The sequence below is a fragment of the Parus major genome, chromosome 10 (genome assembly GCF_001522545.3).
Source record: "Parus major isolate Abel chromosome 10, Parus_major1.1, whole genome shotgun sequence".
Classification (NCBI taxonomy): domain Eukaryota; kingdom Metazoa; phylum Chordata; class Aves; order Passeriformes; family Paridae; genus Parus; species Parus major.
Genome location: NC_031779.1, coordinates 575,253 through 594,764, shown reverse-complemented (window position 1 = coordinate 594,764; position 19,512 = coordinate 575,253). Strand labels below are relative to the sequence as shown.

Here is a 19,512-nt window from a genome sequence, read left to right as displayed (position 1 = left end):
GAAAGAATTTCTTCATAAAGCACACCAATACATATAAAGTGTGTGTGGGTAAAGCAAGAACAGCACAGAAAAAGGTGCTCAGTGCAGGCAATCCCGACAGGAGAACTCCATAGGCAGCACGGATAGCAGACAGCTCAGCCACACTGAGGAATATATATGCAAATATTGACTAGACTATGCAAAGGCTTGGTTATTTATACCACCTTCATTTCCCTCAGTCCTACCTCCTGACAAGTAAACAGACTGCTTTGCTCTGGCGAGTTGTGCAACACAGAGAGGTCCTGAAGTAAACACACAGACTCCATACTTCATTAGAGGTGAACTTGTTTACAGAGCAGGAATTAAAACAAAACCACAGAATCCGTCAATATTCTATATGTACTGACATACTCCTCCCTGACTCAGAACATTCTGCTCCTACACTGTGACTCATCCACTGCGTGGGCTGGGGACAGCAGAGATCTCGGTTTCCTGGGATTCTCCAGCGTATCAGACTCCTCCTCTGCTACCCACCACGCCTCTGTGGAGGCTCATGACGTCCAACATCCACTTGTGTTACCTGCCCATGCTGGGAACGACCACTGGCTACAGAGCCATGGCACAGAACTCAGTGCACGTGCCTGAATGAATCACATGTGCCAAGGTGGGACTGTGAAGGGTGGGGGAAGTGTGACTCATCTGCCAGCTGATATAAAAATAAACTACTACTGAATCAAAAATTCATGACTTCTGCATACGATGTGCACAGGCAGAGCTAGCTCTATGTGGAAACTTGAGCATTGGTTTCATGCAGCCAGTGCTCCATTTTGCCTTCCAAAGGTGATGCTTACAGGAAGGGATCACATATGGCCTCAATGGGGAGAGACACCAGAGGTGCCTTGAAATGTGGTAACAAATCCCAGAACGGTTTGGGCTGGAGGAGACCTCCTCCATCTCAATCCATGTCATTTCACCCCCTGCCATGGGCAGGGACTGTCTCAGTTGACACAGATGTGACCTGATGCTCCCAAGTTCACATGGAAATAGCGAATTCTGTTGAGCACAGCTCCTTTTTATAGGGTTTTCAGAAACTCGCAGGGTTGATCCTAATTGGCTGAAATTTGGTTACCATCCAGCTGACTGGCACCAACAGCTGCCTGTGTTCATGCTTGTCTGGAATTGGCTGGTGTCTGTTTACATTTCAAACTCTTGGCTTCTCAGTGCCTTCTTCACAGAGATGTTTCTTTCTTTCCCTTACTGGCACAGGCTGGCTGAGCTATAGCCAGGGCTCCTATGACTGTGAGGCCTCCAGGCCAGCTGCTGGCCCTCACAAGGGACACCTTCCACTAGACCAGCTTGCTCTTAAGCCCCATCCAACTTGGCCTTGCACACTTACAGGGATGGGACAACCTATGCCAGGGCCTCATCACCACCCTCACAGGGAAGAATTCCTTCCCAATATCCCATGTATCCCTGCCATCTGGCAATTGGAAGCCATTCCCCCTTGTCCTGGCACTCCAGGCCCTTGCACCAAATCCTCTCCAGCTCTTCTGGAGCCCCTTTAGGCACTGGCAGGGGCTGTGAGCTCTCCCTGGAGCCTTCTCTCCTCTCTGAGCACTCCCAGCTCTCCCAGCCTGGCTCCAGAGCAGAGGGGCTCCAGCCCCTGAAACATTTCTGTGTGCTCCTCTGCACTTATTCCAGCAGCTCCTGAATAGATTAGATTCTTCTAATCTGGAATCAGCCTCAAAACAAAAAGACCATTCCTGTTATCCGGAAGCAAACTGAGCCCACAGGACAGAGCCAATGGAATCAGTGAGACCCTGAATGCCACCAGCAGGACCCAGATGCTGCAGGACTCCTGCAAGCCATGGGAATAGCAGTTGCTTTTACTCATCCCAAACCAAGCAGGAGGGTCCTGGGGTGCTGCTGGCTGTGCAGGGGGCAGTTCAAGCAAAGCCAAAGCTCTGTCCTGCCGCAGAAGTTGAACCATTCCAGGAGCTAGGAGCTGGGTGTGTTTGACCATGAATAAGTAACTCAATTTATTCTGCATTGTCAAATGACATCAAACGTCAAAAAAGCTCGTATGTCAAATGACATACTTATCCAATACCAGAAACATGTTGGAGAATTGAACTGCTTCTGGCAGCACTTAGAGATGCAAAAAGTCAAGGGAGGTCCTCTTGTCCCCAAAGTATGGAAGCAATGGTTCAAGCAGCTGTATGAAGCATCAGAGCAAGGAGAAGCCCAGGAGCCAAGGAACCAGCCTTGAGGAGGAAGGAACACCTGGTACAGCCTGTCCTCAAGGAGGGTCATAGAGGAAGAGGTAATTTTGGGGAACAACTATCACACTTTGACTGTGCTACACATATTTGTGCTCAGGGAGGTGCTGCCATCAGGGCTGACTGTGCCACCACCAGTAAAGCAAGACCCAGGGGACAGCACAGGCCAGGATGCTGGTGCAAGCTCATGTGGCTTTTAGGACAAAACCCAATCATTAAATGGTTCAGTACAACACTGGCATTAGAGGACTGATGAGAGTTTTGCACTAATTTGCACAGGGATTATTAAAACTACTTCAATTACCTCGGTGAGCAAATGGATCATATCCCAGACTACCTAAAACCTGAGTTACATTTCCTAAAGAAAAGATGTCCTTTCCTGAGACACCCTATGGACTGACCATCAGGTCTCTGACTCCATGCCCACGCTTTCCTGTTTTGTTTTCCTGCTGACATGAAGGTAAAGCGCTCAGACACTATTTTAGGTTATTAAATATTTAATTCCACAGCGAGAAAGAAGCAGCTAACAGATGGTCACTGTGCATCAGGGCCTTGCTTGAGTTCTACGGGGAGAAAAGTTCAAGAAATAATAATGAAAATCCATTTCTATGCACAAATATTCCTCCAGTTAGAGGAAGGGAATTACAGGGGAGCTGTTAGTTTCCCTAAAACAAGGAGGCACTAAAACATCAGACACAGGATCAAATATCCAAAGCAGCACATCAGAGACATCTACTAGCTGGTAACTCCTGATTCAGGACTTCCTCTGAATCCACTGGATCCATCCCTCAAGTATTGAGCTGTTCTGAGAATCACCAGGAAGAGCCACATTCCTACAGTTTAGATCCCTATGACAAACTTCTCCCTGCTTCATCACTTAATCTAGTGTGAAGCATCTTAAGATGTCTGAGACACATGAAATCCAGTCTGCTCCTTCACTAATCCAAGCTGACTAGGGATCCTCATCCGAGCCATGTGGCAGGCAGAGAAACTAGTGCTGCTGGGAGGGAACAGATGCAACTTCAGTGCCTGTCAGAAAGTCTTGGAACATCAAAGCTGATGGAGCACGTGGAGCCACAGAGTCACTGCTAAGGGATGAGGCAGTTATCACATCCTCTGTCCATGTGGAAACATCTCACATGGAAGCTCGTCTCAGGATTCAGCTTCTGAATTACCGGGCTGTTTGCTACTCTGTCCAACTGCACCAAGGAAAATACAAAACTTGACTGAATAGCTTAGGAAAAGGAAAAAAAGACTATTTTCACTAGTTTTTGATGACGTCAAGTGAAGCAGGTAATTGATACCCACATACATCCTTCAGGCATTGGCCAAGTAGGTCGGTTCCTTCCAGCCTAAGTTTTCCTCTGACTATTACCCAAGAGTAACACATTTAAAAATGTTTGTTGTGAACATCGAAGAAGGAAATCACCATTAAAACTTTTCTTATTAGGAAAAAACCCCAATTTTTCTCCCAAAGCTGCAGGTGATGACAATTTTGACCTCTCAGAGCTCACTGGGACCATCTGGCCGCACATGAGGTTGAATGTGGCCGCTGAGCTGCCGAGGGGACGAGGTGGCTCCTGTGGTGCCACAACCAGGCTCCCTCTGCTCTCCCTCCTTCAGCTAGTGGTGGGAGCTGCAGCCAGCCACGTCATTTGGCAGGATTCATTGGCTAATTTATTGAGCAGAATGTCACATGCAACGCTACTGTTGTTCTCTCTGAGTCATGCACACCATGTGTTCGGACACTTCTAGTCTTTGTTTGGCAAGTTTACGACAATTCCAAGTAACCAGACATCCCTACTGGAAGCTCCAGCCTGGCTGACTGAGCAATTACAGAGCAAGGACCATTATGGGGAGCCTGGCACTAGCAACATCATTGAGAACAAACCCCTCTATTTCCCCAACATTGGCATTTATTTCTCTGTTTTTCCAGCCAGACACTCTTGCCCTAATCCCTGGTTCAGGCAGCAAATCGCACCTCCCTACTCCTGGCAGCCCAACCCCACCAAAATTTGTTTTGTTTGGATTCCAGGCTTCATGGTGAATCCAGAACTGTGGTTCACATCCTCCACTCAAGTCTGAGCCTACTTCCAGTTGTTTTAGCAAAACTGCAGCACAAGAGCTTCTAAAGACATCCAACAGCTCATCAGAGCTGGGTGTGTGACACCCATGGGAGCACACAGAGAGAAACACAGTCAGGTTGTTCAGGAGGCTTCTCAACATTCCCTTGACAAATGCTCCAAGACAACAGATTAAACACTAGGAAGCAATTTCTCCCTGTGAGGATGGTGAGGACCTGGCACAGGTTGCCCAGAGCAGATGTGGCTGGCCCATGCCTGGAAGGATCCAAGGCCAGGCTGGATGGGGCTTGGAGCAACCTGGGCTAGTGGGAGGTGTCCCAGCCCACGGCAGGGGGTGAAGTGAGATAGGCTTCAAGGCCCCTTCCAACCCAACCCATTCCACAACTCTATGAATGCTCTGAGTGAGCAAGTACTACAGGATGGAAAGCTTAAATTCTTTAGGAACAGGGGAAAACCTAAAAATATTTAATCTGACCAAAAAAAAGCCATTCCTTTTAATTGAAGAAAGCCAAGTGGTGTAGAAAAAAGCAGACTGGGATTCATTAATGTATCACAAGACATGTGGGCTGTGGTGTCCCAGAAATCACAAGTGCTAACAGAACTCAGCAGGAAGTTCAACTTAGTATTTTGGTAATATATTATTACCAAAGTACTTCTTGATGTCCATCAGACATCCTCTGCAAGTGGAAGCTGGGTCCATTCAGGAAAAACAGGAAAAATAAAATCAGAAGTATAGAAGAACTACAATAACGTAAGAAACTTGTCAAAACCCAAAGTCAATACATGATCAAGGCACAGAAGGAGCAGAGAAGGTTGTTGCTTCACAGAGACTTCACCTTGAGCAGTCGAACACCCTGCATAAGGCTGAGGAAATCCTTGGCATGGGAAACAGCACATGCTAAAAGGCTCCTCAGGCTTAAAAAACAACCATAAATTCAGGGAAAAACCCAAACACTGTTAGACACAACTCAAACTCTGCATCAGGGAAATCAGAGACTGCCAGAAAACAATGTATAAAACATTCCACCTTTGGCTGATCCTGCTCTATTTTTCTCCTATTTGCTGTAGACTATGGTTGCATAGAGGAGCCATGAGGCTTGTGGACACTCTTATAATTTAACAAGAAAAATGAAAACAGTTTACTAGGTTTAATGACTTTAGATCACCTACCAAAGAGGTGTTGTTCTATATACAAGTAACTTTCCATCCTTTGACAATTCCCATGTTTTACAAACACTTACAGGGGTATTTCCATACCAGTGAATCCTCATGAACTCGAGGTTTGAGGTCCACACAATTATCCAATATCATCATTATGATCCCATTCTCACCAAATCGCTTCCAAAATTCGTGTGAGGCTAAAAGGAATTGGCCTAGATCCCTAAGTTCAAGTCAGAGTTCCACAACAAATACTATGGTGGTGTTTGATTTAATAAAGAAATCCCTTTATTAAAGAAATCTAATAAAAGTTTTGATTAGCTTAGGGTAGGGTTTACTCACCCGCACTTCCAAGTTGTTTATAAAATCTGTATTCTAAGTGAAGCTGTGGTGCCCGGGATTTAATTGGTTCCTAGAACAGAAATAAATAAACTGTTTAAAATCAGTTTGACCAAAAGAAGTTCTCTCCTATACTTGAAGATTTGTGCATAATTAAAACACCCCAGATTGAACTCCTAACAACAGACTTCACCATTACATGTCATTTAAATGAGAAAAGAACAAAAAGCAGTAAGATTTGCTCTCTGGAGGGGAAATAACCTCCTCATTTAAATACAAAGCTCACTCATTGCAGCGAAATTCAAGAATCATTCCACAAAGCTCCTTGAAGACCCTTGAAGAACAACCCTGGACATTGGTAGAGGGAAGCCAAGGTTGCAAAAGCTCAAGTCCCAGGTCACTCTGTGGGCACTGTGATTGCCCACAGCGCTTTTGCTGGTCTGTATTTTTGAAAAATGTTGAGTCATACAAGTGTGTTTTAGATCAGACCACAGTCGCTCACAGCAAACACCACAGTGCAGCCAGACAACTGGGAAAAAGGAAGAAGTGTCCCCCTTCTTGTGTCAGTCAAATATCTTGAAACACTCAATAATACTCTATTTTTATCCACAAAATACAAAAAAATAAAATGGGTAAGTCTGCAATGCACCCAAACCATCCCATTTATCAGCTGTTACTCATCCGCGCTTCACATACAAGACTTAATGCCTATGATCCATCAGGGCATTAACTTGCAAGATTACAGAGGTTCTAAAAATATAAAGTTAATATGGAGAGGATTAAGAGACTGGAGTAATTACATTTGCAATAAAAGTGTGCACTTGGGATAGGCGTGGATGTGGGTTCACCAACTGCCCAGGCAGCCTGGAGACAGGAGTTAATACTGGTCTCAATTTTTATTGACCTATAGTCTTGCACTGTAAGACTGATGTCCACACTGGGTGTGAACTCCACAGTCAAGACTTCTTTCTAAGTGTGGAGAAGGAATTCTGTACAGGAATTCAGGCAATTTGACTTGCAGCCAAGTTGTTCCTCATCAGTTCAGGTCATCCCATCCATTTCCCAGCAACGGGAATGAATGCTCCTGGTTACTTCTCAACTTAATCACAGAATTATTCAGGTAGGAAAAGGCTTCCAAGGTCACCAAATTCCTGATGTTTTAAAGCTCCAGAAGACAAATATGATTAAATACTCAGCAAACAATGTAAAAAAATATTCTGGAGGAAAAACTGAACCTGCACTGAAGGCAAATACAAAGCAACACACAAACAAGTTTCTTATGTAAGTCACATTTAAATTAAGATAATTGTTGCTGGTGGCTTGAGGGAGAGTCTACAGGCACCTGCAGAGCACAGGGATTCAGGGCAACAGGAACTCAGTGTGTTCAGGGAGTAGTTTATTTATCCAAACATGTCAAGGGGAAGGATTGATGTAGCAGGACATGATGCTGACAAAATCGGGGGAGGCAGCCCTGAGCCACTTCTGCATCAGGAGCTGCTGGAGCCAGAGCTCTGGACACTTGCCAGAGTCATGGCAGCTTCTGAGAAGATCATACCAGCACAGATGGTTGTCCTGTAGGCCAAGGGCTTAGGGATGATGGCAGATTTTATGTTTGTAGTAAAAATAACTGAATTGCCACAGCCTAATGGAGAAAATCCACAGCTCAAACCAACAGCGTCATCACTGCTGCGAGGGGATGAGCTGGTACTTGTGCTCTACTGCAGCTGGATGGCACCAGGCTGGCTTCTCCCAGGGAAGAAATTCCTACTGTGGACAGTGCAGCTTTGAAAACCCCCAGAAGAATAAACCAGATGCCCCCTACCAAGTAAGTCAGCTGAAGAGCAGGACCAGGAGCTACACAATGACACCACACAAATCAACACTGCCAGCAGTTTTCCAAGGTATAGCCTCAGTCCCAAAAAGAAACCACGAGGCATTAGCATGGAATTTTTCAGCACTTTCTGATAGGCTCTTGGTACCCATCACACAATTCCTTCATTTCCCAGCTCTGTGATAGGAGGCAGGAATAGCTGAGACAGCAGGGCTGCAGTGGTGGAAGGCGATCTCACAGCTTGAAGGACTTGAAGCAGTGCTTTGACTCAGTCCAACAATGAAGATAAAAGAAAATGTTGCCTGTAAGTAAATCTTACAGCTACTCCACCACTAATCCACAAATTATTTGAAGGATAAAGAAAATAGCAGTTAAGCCTGCATGTAAGAGAAGTGTATTTGCTGCTGAGGAGGCTGAGTCATTCTTTCTCCTGTAGAATTTTGTCTAAGATTAGACCCCCATTTCTCCTACTGTTTCCTCCTTAAACTTCTCCAGAACAGAGCACATACAGGACACCTGGATGGCCACTGGATGGCAATTCCAGCCCCTTCACACAAGGAGAACCTGAGATTTTAAAGCCTGGATCACAAGAGAGCAAATGAAACTGGAGAGTGTTGCAGAGTAACTGCTTGAACAGTTATTTGGGGAAAAAAAAATAGTAAGAAAAATGAAGAAAGAATGTGACCAGAAAAACAGGTCGGACTGAGGGAGCCATGAGGAAATGCCATTGAGTCCTGCCATATAGAAAAACTTCAGGTTACTGAGAGATGTCACTGCAGCCACTTTTTTGGGAGAAAAAAGCACCCTTTGGACTAGTACAGCTGTGTTTTACCTTATAGTTTCCAATGCAACAACTTTGTGGTATTATCTTTGGAAGCAAATTAGAAGCATTATTGCCTCAAGAAAACACTTGTCTGTGTATACAGCACATTTTCTATGGCCTAAAAGCAACAACTCTTTCTGATGTGCATCCATATCAAGGGTATCTCCTATGGAGCCAGGCTGGGAGAGCTGGGGGTGCTTACCTGGAGAGGAGAAGGCTCCAGGGAAACCTCAGAGCCCCTGCCAGGGCCTGAAGGGGCTCCAGGAGAGCTGGGGAGGGACTGGGGACAAGGGTCTGGAGTGCCACAACAAGGGGGAATGGTTTCCCACTGCCAGAAGACAGAGTTAGATGGGATGTTGAGAAGAAATCCTTCTCTGTGAGGGTGGTGAGAACCCTGGCACAGGTTGTCCAGAGCAGCTGTGGCAGCCCCATCCCTGCAAGTGTCCAAGGCCAGGTTGGATGGGGCTTGCAGCAACCTGGGACAGTGGGAGGTGCCCTTGGTGTTGCTACAAGGAAACCCAAACTTGTCTGGTATACTAGGCTTCTGAATTCCTCCAAAGGCATTTATTTATTTATTTATTTATTTACCTTAGAGAACATCTTCTGACACTTATGTGAAAAGAAGTCCCTCCTGCAAAGCTGTAATTATTTTTCATCTACTACACATCATAAGGGGAATGCCAGAGATACGGAATCTGAGGCACTCGAACATGATCACAATTAATGCACCATGTCTGCCCTGATTTTCTGTCACCAAAGTGATTCTTGTAATTTTTCCAGATAGCATCAACTGGGCAAACTGGGGGGTTTGCTGTAGTATCAAATCAGCACCACAACTTTAACTTCAGATTTTAGGGTTTGGATTATGTTTAAAGAGTGTTTGCATGAGAACTCAGCACATCAGGTGAAGACATCGAATCTGAAACCCCAAGGGACTGATGAAAGTCTGAGTTTACAGACAGGAAAAGTTAAGGACTAAACACAAACTACTAGGCTGTGAGTTTATAAATGCTTAAGAGCTACAAGTTAGGGAGTTCCCCATCCCCCAGATTCCACAGATGATGAGACTGTATCTTCTCTGCAACACAAGGCAGACAGAGGAAAGACTGACCTTCACCAAATGGGATCTTGTTTTACATGTTGCATCTGCAGTCTCTCAGTATCACCAGACCAAACTGTGCCCTGCTCCCCCAGGGAATTTTAATCAAAGGAACACCCTTCTTCCTGCCTCCAAAAGCAGGGATCAGCAGGCTGCACAGTGCCATGCTCCTAACCACACATCCTGACAACTGGAGAATTCCTGGAGTCTCTAAGGGAAAGGCCTGAGCCACAGAGTGGCAGGAGGTGACAAGGGCACTACCAACCAGTGCCCTTCACTGGCACCTGGGCAGAGGAACATCTGCTCTAAGGCAGCTACAGATCCATTAGGTACCAAAAACCTCCAGCAGGTTGAAGGCTGTTTTTTTTTTCCCTGCTTTTAGTGCTTTTAAGACTTACCTTAGTTTTAACAAATCATTCCCAGCTGAGGGGAGCACTGAGAGCAGCACTGAGCCCAGATTGAAAAACTTGCTTTTAGTCTGAATTTTTAACATGAAGCACAAATCATTTAAAGACACCTGAAGGTACTACTTACCAGTTTGATCGCTACATATTCATTGGTGTAGAGATTTTTACCTGGAAAGGGAGAAGAAAAAAACCCTTTTAGTTCCACATTCAATATTTGCAGCTCAAGGCACAATGAGAAACAGTGACACTGATGCCAAAGGGCTGTTTTCACAATTCCTCCTGAAGTTCCTGCCTTTAACAAAGCGTAAGCCTGGAAATAATCAAAATAATGAACAGTTTGCAGCAGTTTAGCAGGGCAGGCAAATAACACCTTCTACTCAGCACAAGGTAAATGTATTTTATGGCAGCACTTTTGCTCCATGCATGTGTTAAAGGAGGTATCTCAGACACACCAGGCATCATTATCCAGGATGCCAAGAAAGTCTGGGGAAAAATAACTGAAGAGTCAGAGTGTCATTGCTTTCGGAAATGTCTTGGATCTGCTGGACAGTGAATAACTTCATCCTGGGATCTACAGGGAGAGGTTGATCATGCTCTGGGAAGCACGAAGGGCAGGAGTGTGAGATGAACACAACTAGTTGAGCTCAAATCCAGCTCCCAGTGCAAAGAACCAGAGCTGGGAACCATGTGTGCTACAGCTGGAGGGGAATTTTCCTCCAGGAGCCTGTCTGGTGTTTGAAGCAAGCCCTGGGCCTCCTCAGTGATCTGAGGCAATGATGCACAGCTCCATGTCAGGAACATCTCCCCCTGTGTTCTGACATTGCCAGTTATCATATCACTCAATGTCCTCTGCTCCCTCTGCCACGGATTTTGAGCAATCACTCCCCCTCCATCTCCACCTGGCTCATGCCCAACAGCAAACTCTTCTGGAAGGGATACCACAGGGAAAGATGCTTGGGCAGTCCCTGGACCCCCTCTGTCCCCCCATCCTGACCTCCTCTAGTCCCACTGTCCAAAGGAAGCCCCCACCACAAAGGCTCCCTGTGGATTTATTCAGGAAAACATTGACCTTTGTCATCAATGTCACAGCACAAGTCATGTTGTTCTTCACTCAGTTTTACTGAGCAAGTCCAAAATTCAGGAGCAATCCAGGATGGAAGTTATCAGGGCTTATTTGTAGCATCAGCTTTGCTCAGCTCTCTTACTCATTTATTTTCCAATTCCTGTAATGGATATTGATGCTTGGATAGCCCAGCTCCTGAGAAAGCCCAGGACAGGGAATGACATCATTCAGAGCAGGCAGGAGCTGGAACAGCTCTTCCATATCCATGTGGCAGCATTAAAAACATGCCATGTCCTCCTCAGCACAGGATACAACAGCACAGGGAGACTCAATAAAATTAAAGACATTATGAACATGGGAGAAGACACAAAGTCATCTTTAAATCTTGAAATACCAGGGGAAATTTAGTTTACTATATACCAGCTTCATGTTTTCTGCATTTAACTTCTTTTGATGCTTTCCCTGCTGTATCACTCAGGGTACTTCTGGCCTCTAAATCTGGGGGTTCCCACCAAGCAGATTGTTTTAACATCCCTCAGGAATAGAAGACATCATAGCTCCAACCTGTTCAGGTACCTTTAACACAGGACAGGGATTTAAATGTGAGGTTAAATGTCCTCAGAGGGGGTGTTTCCTGCCAGCAGAGCTGAAAGCTGAGCCCCAGCTTTAACCCCTGACACACAGTGGGGGGTTTCCATGTATTTCTTTTAATCTTTTAGAAAAAGACATAATATTATGCCCAGACTGGAAACTAAGGGTAAAAAGGAGATTTTGCAGTTTCATCAGGAACCTGCTGACACCAGAAAACATTGAAAGAGCTCACAGGCCAAATCTGTGGAAAAGCAGGTGGCAGATAAACCCCTCCACCCTCTGAGACAGACTGGGGCTCCAGCCAACAGCGGGGGGGAGAAGATGTGAGGACATGAAGGGACAGAAATCTAAATACACCTGGATTATCTGCTCCACATTAGCTACCAGCAAATAAGCCCCATCGTCAGTTCCAGCTCTGTCTTGCTCCCTGAAACTGCCTCTTCCCCTCCTCACAGCAGAATCACAGAATGGTTTGGGTTGGAAGGACCTTAAAGCTCATCTCATTCCAGCCCTGTCATGGGCAGGGACACCTTCCACTACCCCAGGTTGCTCCAAGCCCCGTCCAGTCTGGCCTTGGACAGTTCCAGGGATCCAGGGGCAGCCTGTGCCAGGGCCTCACCCCCTCTCAGCCAACCATTTCTTCCCAATATTCCATTCTGGCAGTGGGAAGCCATTGCCCCTTATCCTGTCCCTCCATCCCTTGTCCCCAGTCCCTCTGCAGCTCTCCTGGAGCCCCTTCAGGCCCTGGCAGGGGCTCTGAGCTCTCCCTGGAGCCTTCTGTTCTCCAGGTGAGCACCCTCAGCTCCCCCAGCCTGGCTCCAGAGCAGGGCTGCTCCTTAGAGCAGCTCCGTGGCCTCCTCTGGGCTTGTTCCAGCAGCTCCACATCCTTCTGATGTTGGGGACCCCAGAGCTGGAGGCAGCTCTGCAGATGGGGTCTCACCTGAGCAGGGCAGAGGGACAGAATCCTCCACTCCCCTGCTGCCCACACAGAGGGATCAGCTCAGGACACGATGGAGATGCTCAGTTTGAGTACAGTGAGGCAGGGAAGCTTCAGCCCAAATTCCTGAGAAAGTCAGATGCTTTGAAGAACAAAATAAACCCCGAAGGAAGGAGGCACGAGAACTCCACTCCCTGTGGATCCCATGACCTCCATCACAGCCTTAGAGATGCACCTCCACCCTGGGAATGATGCCTACAGACCTTCCATCAACACTTGTGCTCTCCCACCAATGCAGGATAATGACATTGGGAAAACTGCTCTTCCAAGCTTGTTCCAAGGCAAGGAAGGACATGGCCAACACCCTCCATGTGTGTGGAGCCACAATCCAGTCTATTATGGTCTGTTTCATGAGGCTGAGGACTAGGCAGACGATACTTCTGGTAATGAAATTCTTCAGTTAAATAACTGGGATTAGCAGCACAGCAGCTTGGGATGTCAGGCCAGCTGCCAAAGGTAAATGAACTAATTCATCCTCCAGTTCATCCCCTTCTGAGCACATGCTGTGGGGAGATTCTGAACATAAATGGGTCCAGCCTCTGAACTTCAAACCCTTCCCAAAGCTGCAGCTCAAGATGCTTGCTTTGCCAGCTGCTCTAGGAAAGTAAATCCCCAAAATCTCTCTGCTGGCTTGCTCCAGACTGAGATCTCTGCCTTGCTTTTGCTGTCACACTGTCCAAGTTGCAATGGTTTACTCTCCCTCCTCCTCCCAGGCAGAACAGGCTGCATGGAAGAGCAAAGGTTTACAGGAGAAGTGCCCTGCCCATGGGAACAAGCCTTGAGCAGTAGCTCCACCTTCACCTCGCACAACCAAAGATCATCTGTACCACAGTGAGGGGATGTAACTGTGCTGGCAAAAGCCTTCAAGTTGAGGCAATGCTTTTGATGGAGCAGTAAGTCCATGCCTCAGTTTTGGGTAGTTCCACTGACAATTATTAACTACATATTCCAAAGGAGAGGTGATGTGTTATTATGTCACCAGCATTCATGTGGGAAACTTCCCCAAGAGGATTTCTCAAGGCCTTGGTAATGAGATGTGGTGATGGATTGGAGACAGCAGAGAAGCCCAAAATGATGCATCTCCAAAGTGATGCATCTACAGAGACCATATCATTGGGTACTTGGGACATGCCTGACTTGCTGTCCCTTCTAGAGCAGGTCTGAAAATAAAAGCTCCTGGTGTAGGTGCTTCCCAGGATCTACTCCTGCCCTGCCCTCCACATCTAACATTACTCCTGTCAAATAACGACTTTTTATTTTGGAATCACAGCCCCAGTATCAGATACTATTATCACCTTTAAGTATTTATTTTACTGGTTTACTTGTTTTGAAGCAGAGTTCCTGGGAGGCAGCTGTGTGATTCTCACTTTTGGGAACACCTTCCCAGTTCCAATGAAACTGCTCTGACCTACAAAGAAGCAGCTTTTCTGCTGGTTTGGGGCCTGCTGCTCTTCTAACATTTTTCCAGTTTCAAACAGGGTGAAAAACTGTGTTAACTGCCATTTTAAAATGATACCTGAACACACTGTTTTGAAAATTCAAGATAATGTTTTAATTAGAGCAAAAAGATCTAGGCTCCAGTCTACAGCTCTGGGGCCCCCAACAGCAGCAGGACCTGGAGCTGCTGGAGCCAGTCCAGAGGAGGCCATGGAGAGGCTTTGAGGGCTGGAGCCCCTCTGCTCTGGAGCCAGGCTGGGAGGCTCCAGGTGAACAGCTGGAGAGGAGAAGGCTCCAGGGAGAGCTCAGAGCCCCTGCCAGGGCCTGAAGGGGCTCCAGGAGAGCTGGAAAGGGACTGGGGACAAGGGCTGGAGGGACAGGACACAGGGAATGGCTCCCAGGGCCAGAGGGCAAGGTTAGATGGGTATTGAGAAGTTGTTCCCTGTGAGGATGGTGACGCCCTGGCACAGGGTGCCCAGAGCAGCTGTGGCTGCCCCTGGATCCCTGGAAGTGTCCAAGGCCAGGCTGGAGAGGGCTTGGAGCAACCTGGGATAGTGGAAGGTGTCCCTGCCCATGGCATTGGGGTGGACAAAGATGAGTTTGAAGCTAAACCCCTCTGTGATTCTCTGATTAAAAAAAAAGTCTGCTGTAACAAGAACTTAACGCTTATCTTGGAAATCCCTCCAACCTACCAAAACCTCAATAACAGTTTTACATTAGTACTTTTTTAATTGCTTTACTTCAACAAGGGTGCCAAACACCAGGAAAAAAGACTTTTGAAGGGCCCTATTAACCCCTACCATGGCTCATGGTTAAGGACTTTGGGAGAATACAAGGAATACCTCCTGGGTAAGCTCTTGAGTCAGTTTAAGAGGGTGGCCTCTCTGAAGAAGCAGCCACTGCTTTACCCTGTTTCAGTAATTACTCCGGGCCAGATCACAGATTCATTAAGTTTGCAAAAGACGTCCAGGATCACCAAAGCCAACATTTGAAAAAATCCCACCATTCCCACTAAACCACACTGTGCAGTGGCACATCTCCTCCTCTTCTGAACACTTCCAGGAATGATGACCTCAATGCTTCCCTGAGGAGCCTGTTCCAATGCTCAGCCGTTTTTTTCCTAATATCCAGCCTGACCCTCCCCTGGTACAACTTGTGGCCATTTCCCGTGTCCTATCAAACACTAAGGTTTTTTTTTCATCTCCCCATCTCAGCTCCTTGAGGGCTGGAATCCAACTGTCCTGCTCCCACATACTCCAAAAAAGTAATATCCTTGAGTGATGTGTATTTTCAGGAAGAAAGACCAACCCTAAGCAGTGAGCTGGATATATACAGCAAAGAGCTTCCTTAGGTAAGTGCCATCTCCTCACTGAAGGATCAAACAAGAGCAGCTTAAACTGAAAACACAACACCTTGAAAAAGAGAAATTCTTCAGGGAATTGGAAAAAAACTATTTTCCCTTTCTTTATCAGTGCGTGACTTTGTTCTGCCTGTGATATTGGTGCTTAACTGCTCTGAAACCACGTAAAAAATGGGCAAAAAGCAGAGGACACCTCATTCATCTTCACAGGACAAAACTGTTATCAGAGACTTGTGTGCTCAGATTTCAGCTGCTGCTTCTCCTTCCCCCCAGCGATTACCATGGGCTGAGCAAGAGAAATAGCTGCTATTTGAGCAAATAGGAGCTCTTAAAGTGATAGTGACTGGCAAAAAGCAAGAGAAATGAAAAAAAAAAAAAAAAGAGTAATACAGCTTCTGTAGAACCTTACAACAAATTGTTGTTATCAGTACGTGTGGTTCATTGCCTAAATTTTTGTAATACTGTAAACTAGCATTAACAATACATGTATTATAAAAAAAAAATAAACACTCAATTAGCAGGTGTTGCAATTTAAAATTGAATTTCTCTGTAAACGGACTTTTTCAGAAGTGAAATCTCTTCTGTAAGCTCCATGCCATGAAACTGTACACGAGTCACAAACCCAAGACTGCTAAAATTTTGAGAAATGTGAAAAAGAATCATGGAAATAGGAGCTGCCTCCCCACAGTGTGGGCAACAGGGGAGGGGGGATTCTGCCCCTCTGCCCTGCTCAGGAGAGATCCCACTTGCAGAGCTGCCTCAGCCCTGGGTCCAACAGCAGCAGGACGTGGAGCTGCTGGAGCAAGCCCAGAGGAGCCACGGAGCTGCTCTCCTGGAGCCCCTCTGGAGCCAGGCTGGGAGAGCTGGGGATGCTCACCTGGAGAGGAGAAGGCTCCAGGGAGAGCTCAGAGCCCCTGCCAGGGCCTGAAGGGGCTCCAGGAGAGCTGGGGAGGGACTGGGGACAAGGGATGGAGTGCAAGGACAGGAAGGGGCAATGGCTTCCCACTGCCAGAGGGCAGGGTTAGATGGGATAGTGGGAAGAAATTGTTTCGTGTGAGGGAGGTGAGGCCCTGGCACAGGGTGCCCAGAGCAGCTGTGGCTGTCCCTGGATCCCTGGAAGTGTCCAAGGCCAGACTGGATGGGGCTTGGAGCAACCTGGGATAGTGGAAGGTGTCCCTGCCCATGGCAGGAGTGGGATGGGATGAGCTTTAAGGTGGCTTTCATCCTAAACCAGTTTGTGATTCTGTAATTTGGACACCAGCTGAATAAACTCAAGAGCTGTATATCCAGAGGGATCCACTACAGCTGCTAAACCTCAGAGCAGAGCTTGGATTACAAAGCAATTCAACATCTCTCAGGGGATCCTGAGATCCTGATGTTTGCTGTTGGGGGGGCTTTGAGAATCCAATAGAGCAATTCATGTTATGTCACTGTAAGGATACAAATTTATCTTTAGCTGCCAATTACACTCATGTGCAGGAAGGTGGGAGTTTCCACCCTTGCCCTTGGTTTCTCTTCACCTTAGGAGTGTTATCTCTGCTCAGGTGAATCAATAAAACTCTGATGCAATGCTGAAACCAAAATACCCATTCACTGAGACACACCAGACACGAGCTGTTTGATCTTCACACCATGGAACAGCAGCACATATATTGATGCAACAACCCAACCTCAGAGTGGGAAATCACACAGATTCATTTAAGATGACAGATTCTGAGCAGGAATCTACAAAGACACTATCAGTAGTGCTATGACCCTTGAATTATGTGAAGCAACATCAGCTGCTTCCCTAACCTCATTTAAAACACAAGCATTGTTTTTTAGGCTGACTTGAGAGCCCAGTGCACTGCTCTGCATTGGTCTCTTAAGTAGCCCTAAACAAACAATGCATCAGTGGAACCATCTGGTTGGGGCAACCAGCTGCAAGACGTGGTTAGGAAACCAACAGACCATGAACAAACGCTGGGCTGCCGGGCTGGCTGAGGGAGCCAGATGGCAACTCGGCACATCCTGCTCCTCGCCAGCAAGCCCAGCACACAGACAGAGCAGGCAGAGAGTGATGGGGCTGAAATCAGGGCAGTGAGGTTAGGAAAGGACATGGAATTGAGTTTGAGTGCTAGGAAAGAGTCTCACCTATCTCTTTAAATGGGTGTTCTAGCTTATAAACAAAAAATTGACAGCAAGATTTAGCAATTCACAGTTATGATTTTCTTTTTTTTACCTTAGGCAAGATATTCAGTGCTGTGAACAGTCATCATTTGTTGGGATTGTTCAAAATTTGCATCTTTGGCCTCTCCAATGTATTCCCTTTGACTTTATTTAAATCAAAATCATGCTAAGAGTTACATCTTCTGAATCAGAAGCTTTGGATAAGGCAGCTCAACACTTGGGAAACAAGACAGTGCACACGTTTCTCGAGCCAGGATAAGTTTCTATGTATTTATAATCCACTGGTGAAATACTAATTTGCATAATGCAGGCCACTAAAATGCTTGCTTCTTACCTAGTCTGAGTTCTCCAAAGTTCCCACACCCAATCTTCTTGCCCACTCTGAAGTTGGGTCCCACCATAAGAACGCCGGAAGACGCCGATGAGCTCGGCCGAGAACCGTGCCCACTCCTTCCCGGCATCCCTTTCGTTGTCCGCTGCCTTTCATCCTTATCCCTATTAGGATGGTCCATGATCTTAGTGAAATACCTCTGCCAGCAAGCTGGCAGAAAGGAGTTGGGAGTACACACTCTTCTCCTTAGAACAGAAATTTATATCCAAAAGTATCTGCGTTGGAGTTTAAGAGAGTCATGGAAACTCATGGAGTTCTTTTGGCACCAGATCCAGTTTCTTAATGCATCTTGATAATGTACCAAAGGGTCAACTGTGTTCTTGAGAATTCAATAAAGGCAGGTTGCTTTTGGTTTCTTACCTGGGGAAAAGAAGAGATACATGAAATAAAAATCATTATTTTAAAATACCAAGTGAGAAAGATACAACAGGGCCAATGTCCAGAACTTTCCCGGCCTTGAGGAATTTAACAGCTATATGAAAACTTTATCATTTTCTTACCAACTTTCTGACAAAAAGCCCTGATGTCATGAAGTAAGTGCTGTCCATCCACTGTTCCTACTTATCCCATTCTTGGAAGTGTCTCAGGCCAGGTTGGATGGGGCTCCACCTGTTTAGTGGAAAGTGTCCCTGCCTATGGCTGTGGGTGGATCCAGCTGAGCTTTAAGGGATTTCCTAACCCAAACCAGTCTGTAATTCCATGATTCCACTGGAGTTATCAGGACTGACACCACATGCAGTAACCAAAGCTATTCCAACTACACCAGCACGTCAGGTGGACACTGCAAGGAAACGACATTCCACCTTCACTGCCCCTGTGAAGAGTAGGTTTGGTTTTTCCTCACTTCTTACATTTATCAAGTACTACAGAAAAGCAAGACAAATAAATACAAACAATATACTTTGCCTTTCATTGGCAAAGGGGCGAATGAAAGGTGCCAAGAGAAGAAAATTTTTTAGCACTTAAAATCCTCCTTGCTTTTACCTCTTTATCCTGAATAACCTAAGTCGGAAGGGACCCACAGGAATCACTTTGTCCAACTTCAAATTGACCTCAGATATATTTGCTAATTTAAACTGCTGTCCTACACAGATGACCAAAATGAGGAGCCAAAGCAGCAACACCTCTGTAGAAGGCTTAGCAAGAGTTCCTTCTGTTCATTTTGCCATGAAATCATCCAGGTTGGAAAAGACGCCAAGATGACCAAGTCCAACCATTAACCTGGCACTGGCCCATTTAATGATGATCCTCTGGTCCACCAGATGGTGAAGCTAAGGTACCTCCTCCTTCCAGTTATCCAATAATAAAAGACTAGGATTGTTACACATCCACACAGAACAGAAGCAAGAGCCCTTCTGAGATCTGACTATGCTTTCCCTGGCCTCCAGCTGTGGAACACTTTCTATTTCATTCAACCTAAGGCACCTGGATAGAAGGCAAAAGTCACTCACGCTGGATACACAAAATGCAGGGAACTACCAGTTCTGGAAATTCCAGTTTTTGAG

The 19,512-nt window shown here is 46.2% G+C and overlaps 1 protein-coding gene across 3 annotated transcripts in view; it reads right to left on the bottom strand.

Moving 5' to 3' along the window:
- The window catches only part of CSNK1G1 (casein kinase 1 gamma 1), a 95,518-nt gene that overhangs the window by 38,884 nt on the left and 37,122 nt on the right, over positions 1–19,512 (bottom strand). For all 3 annotated transcript variants that reach the window (XM_015639388.3, XM_015639390.3, XM_015639389.3), the window contains exons 3-5: positions 17,951–18,367; positions 10,127–10,167; positions 5,843–5,912 (exon numbers count right to left, since the gene is read on the bottom strand). In XM_015639388.3, coding sequence (XP_015494874.1) covers positions 5,843–5,912; positions 10,127–10,167; positions 17,951–18,128 — 289 coding nt within the window. In that variant the 5' untranslated portion in view covers positions 18,129–18,367. The remainder of the gene's footprint in view (positions 1–5,842; positions 5,913–10,126; positions 10,168–17,950; positions 18,368–19,512) is intronic.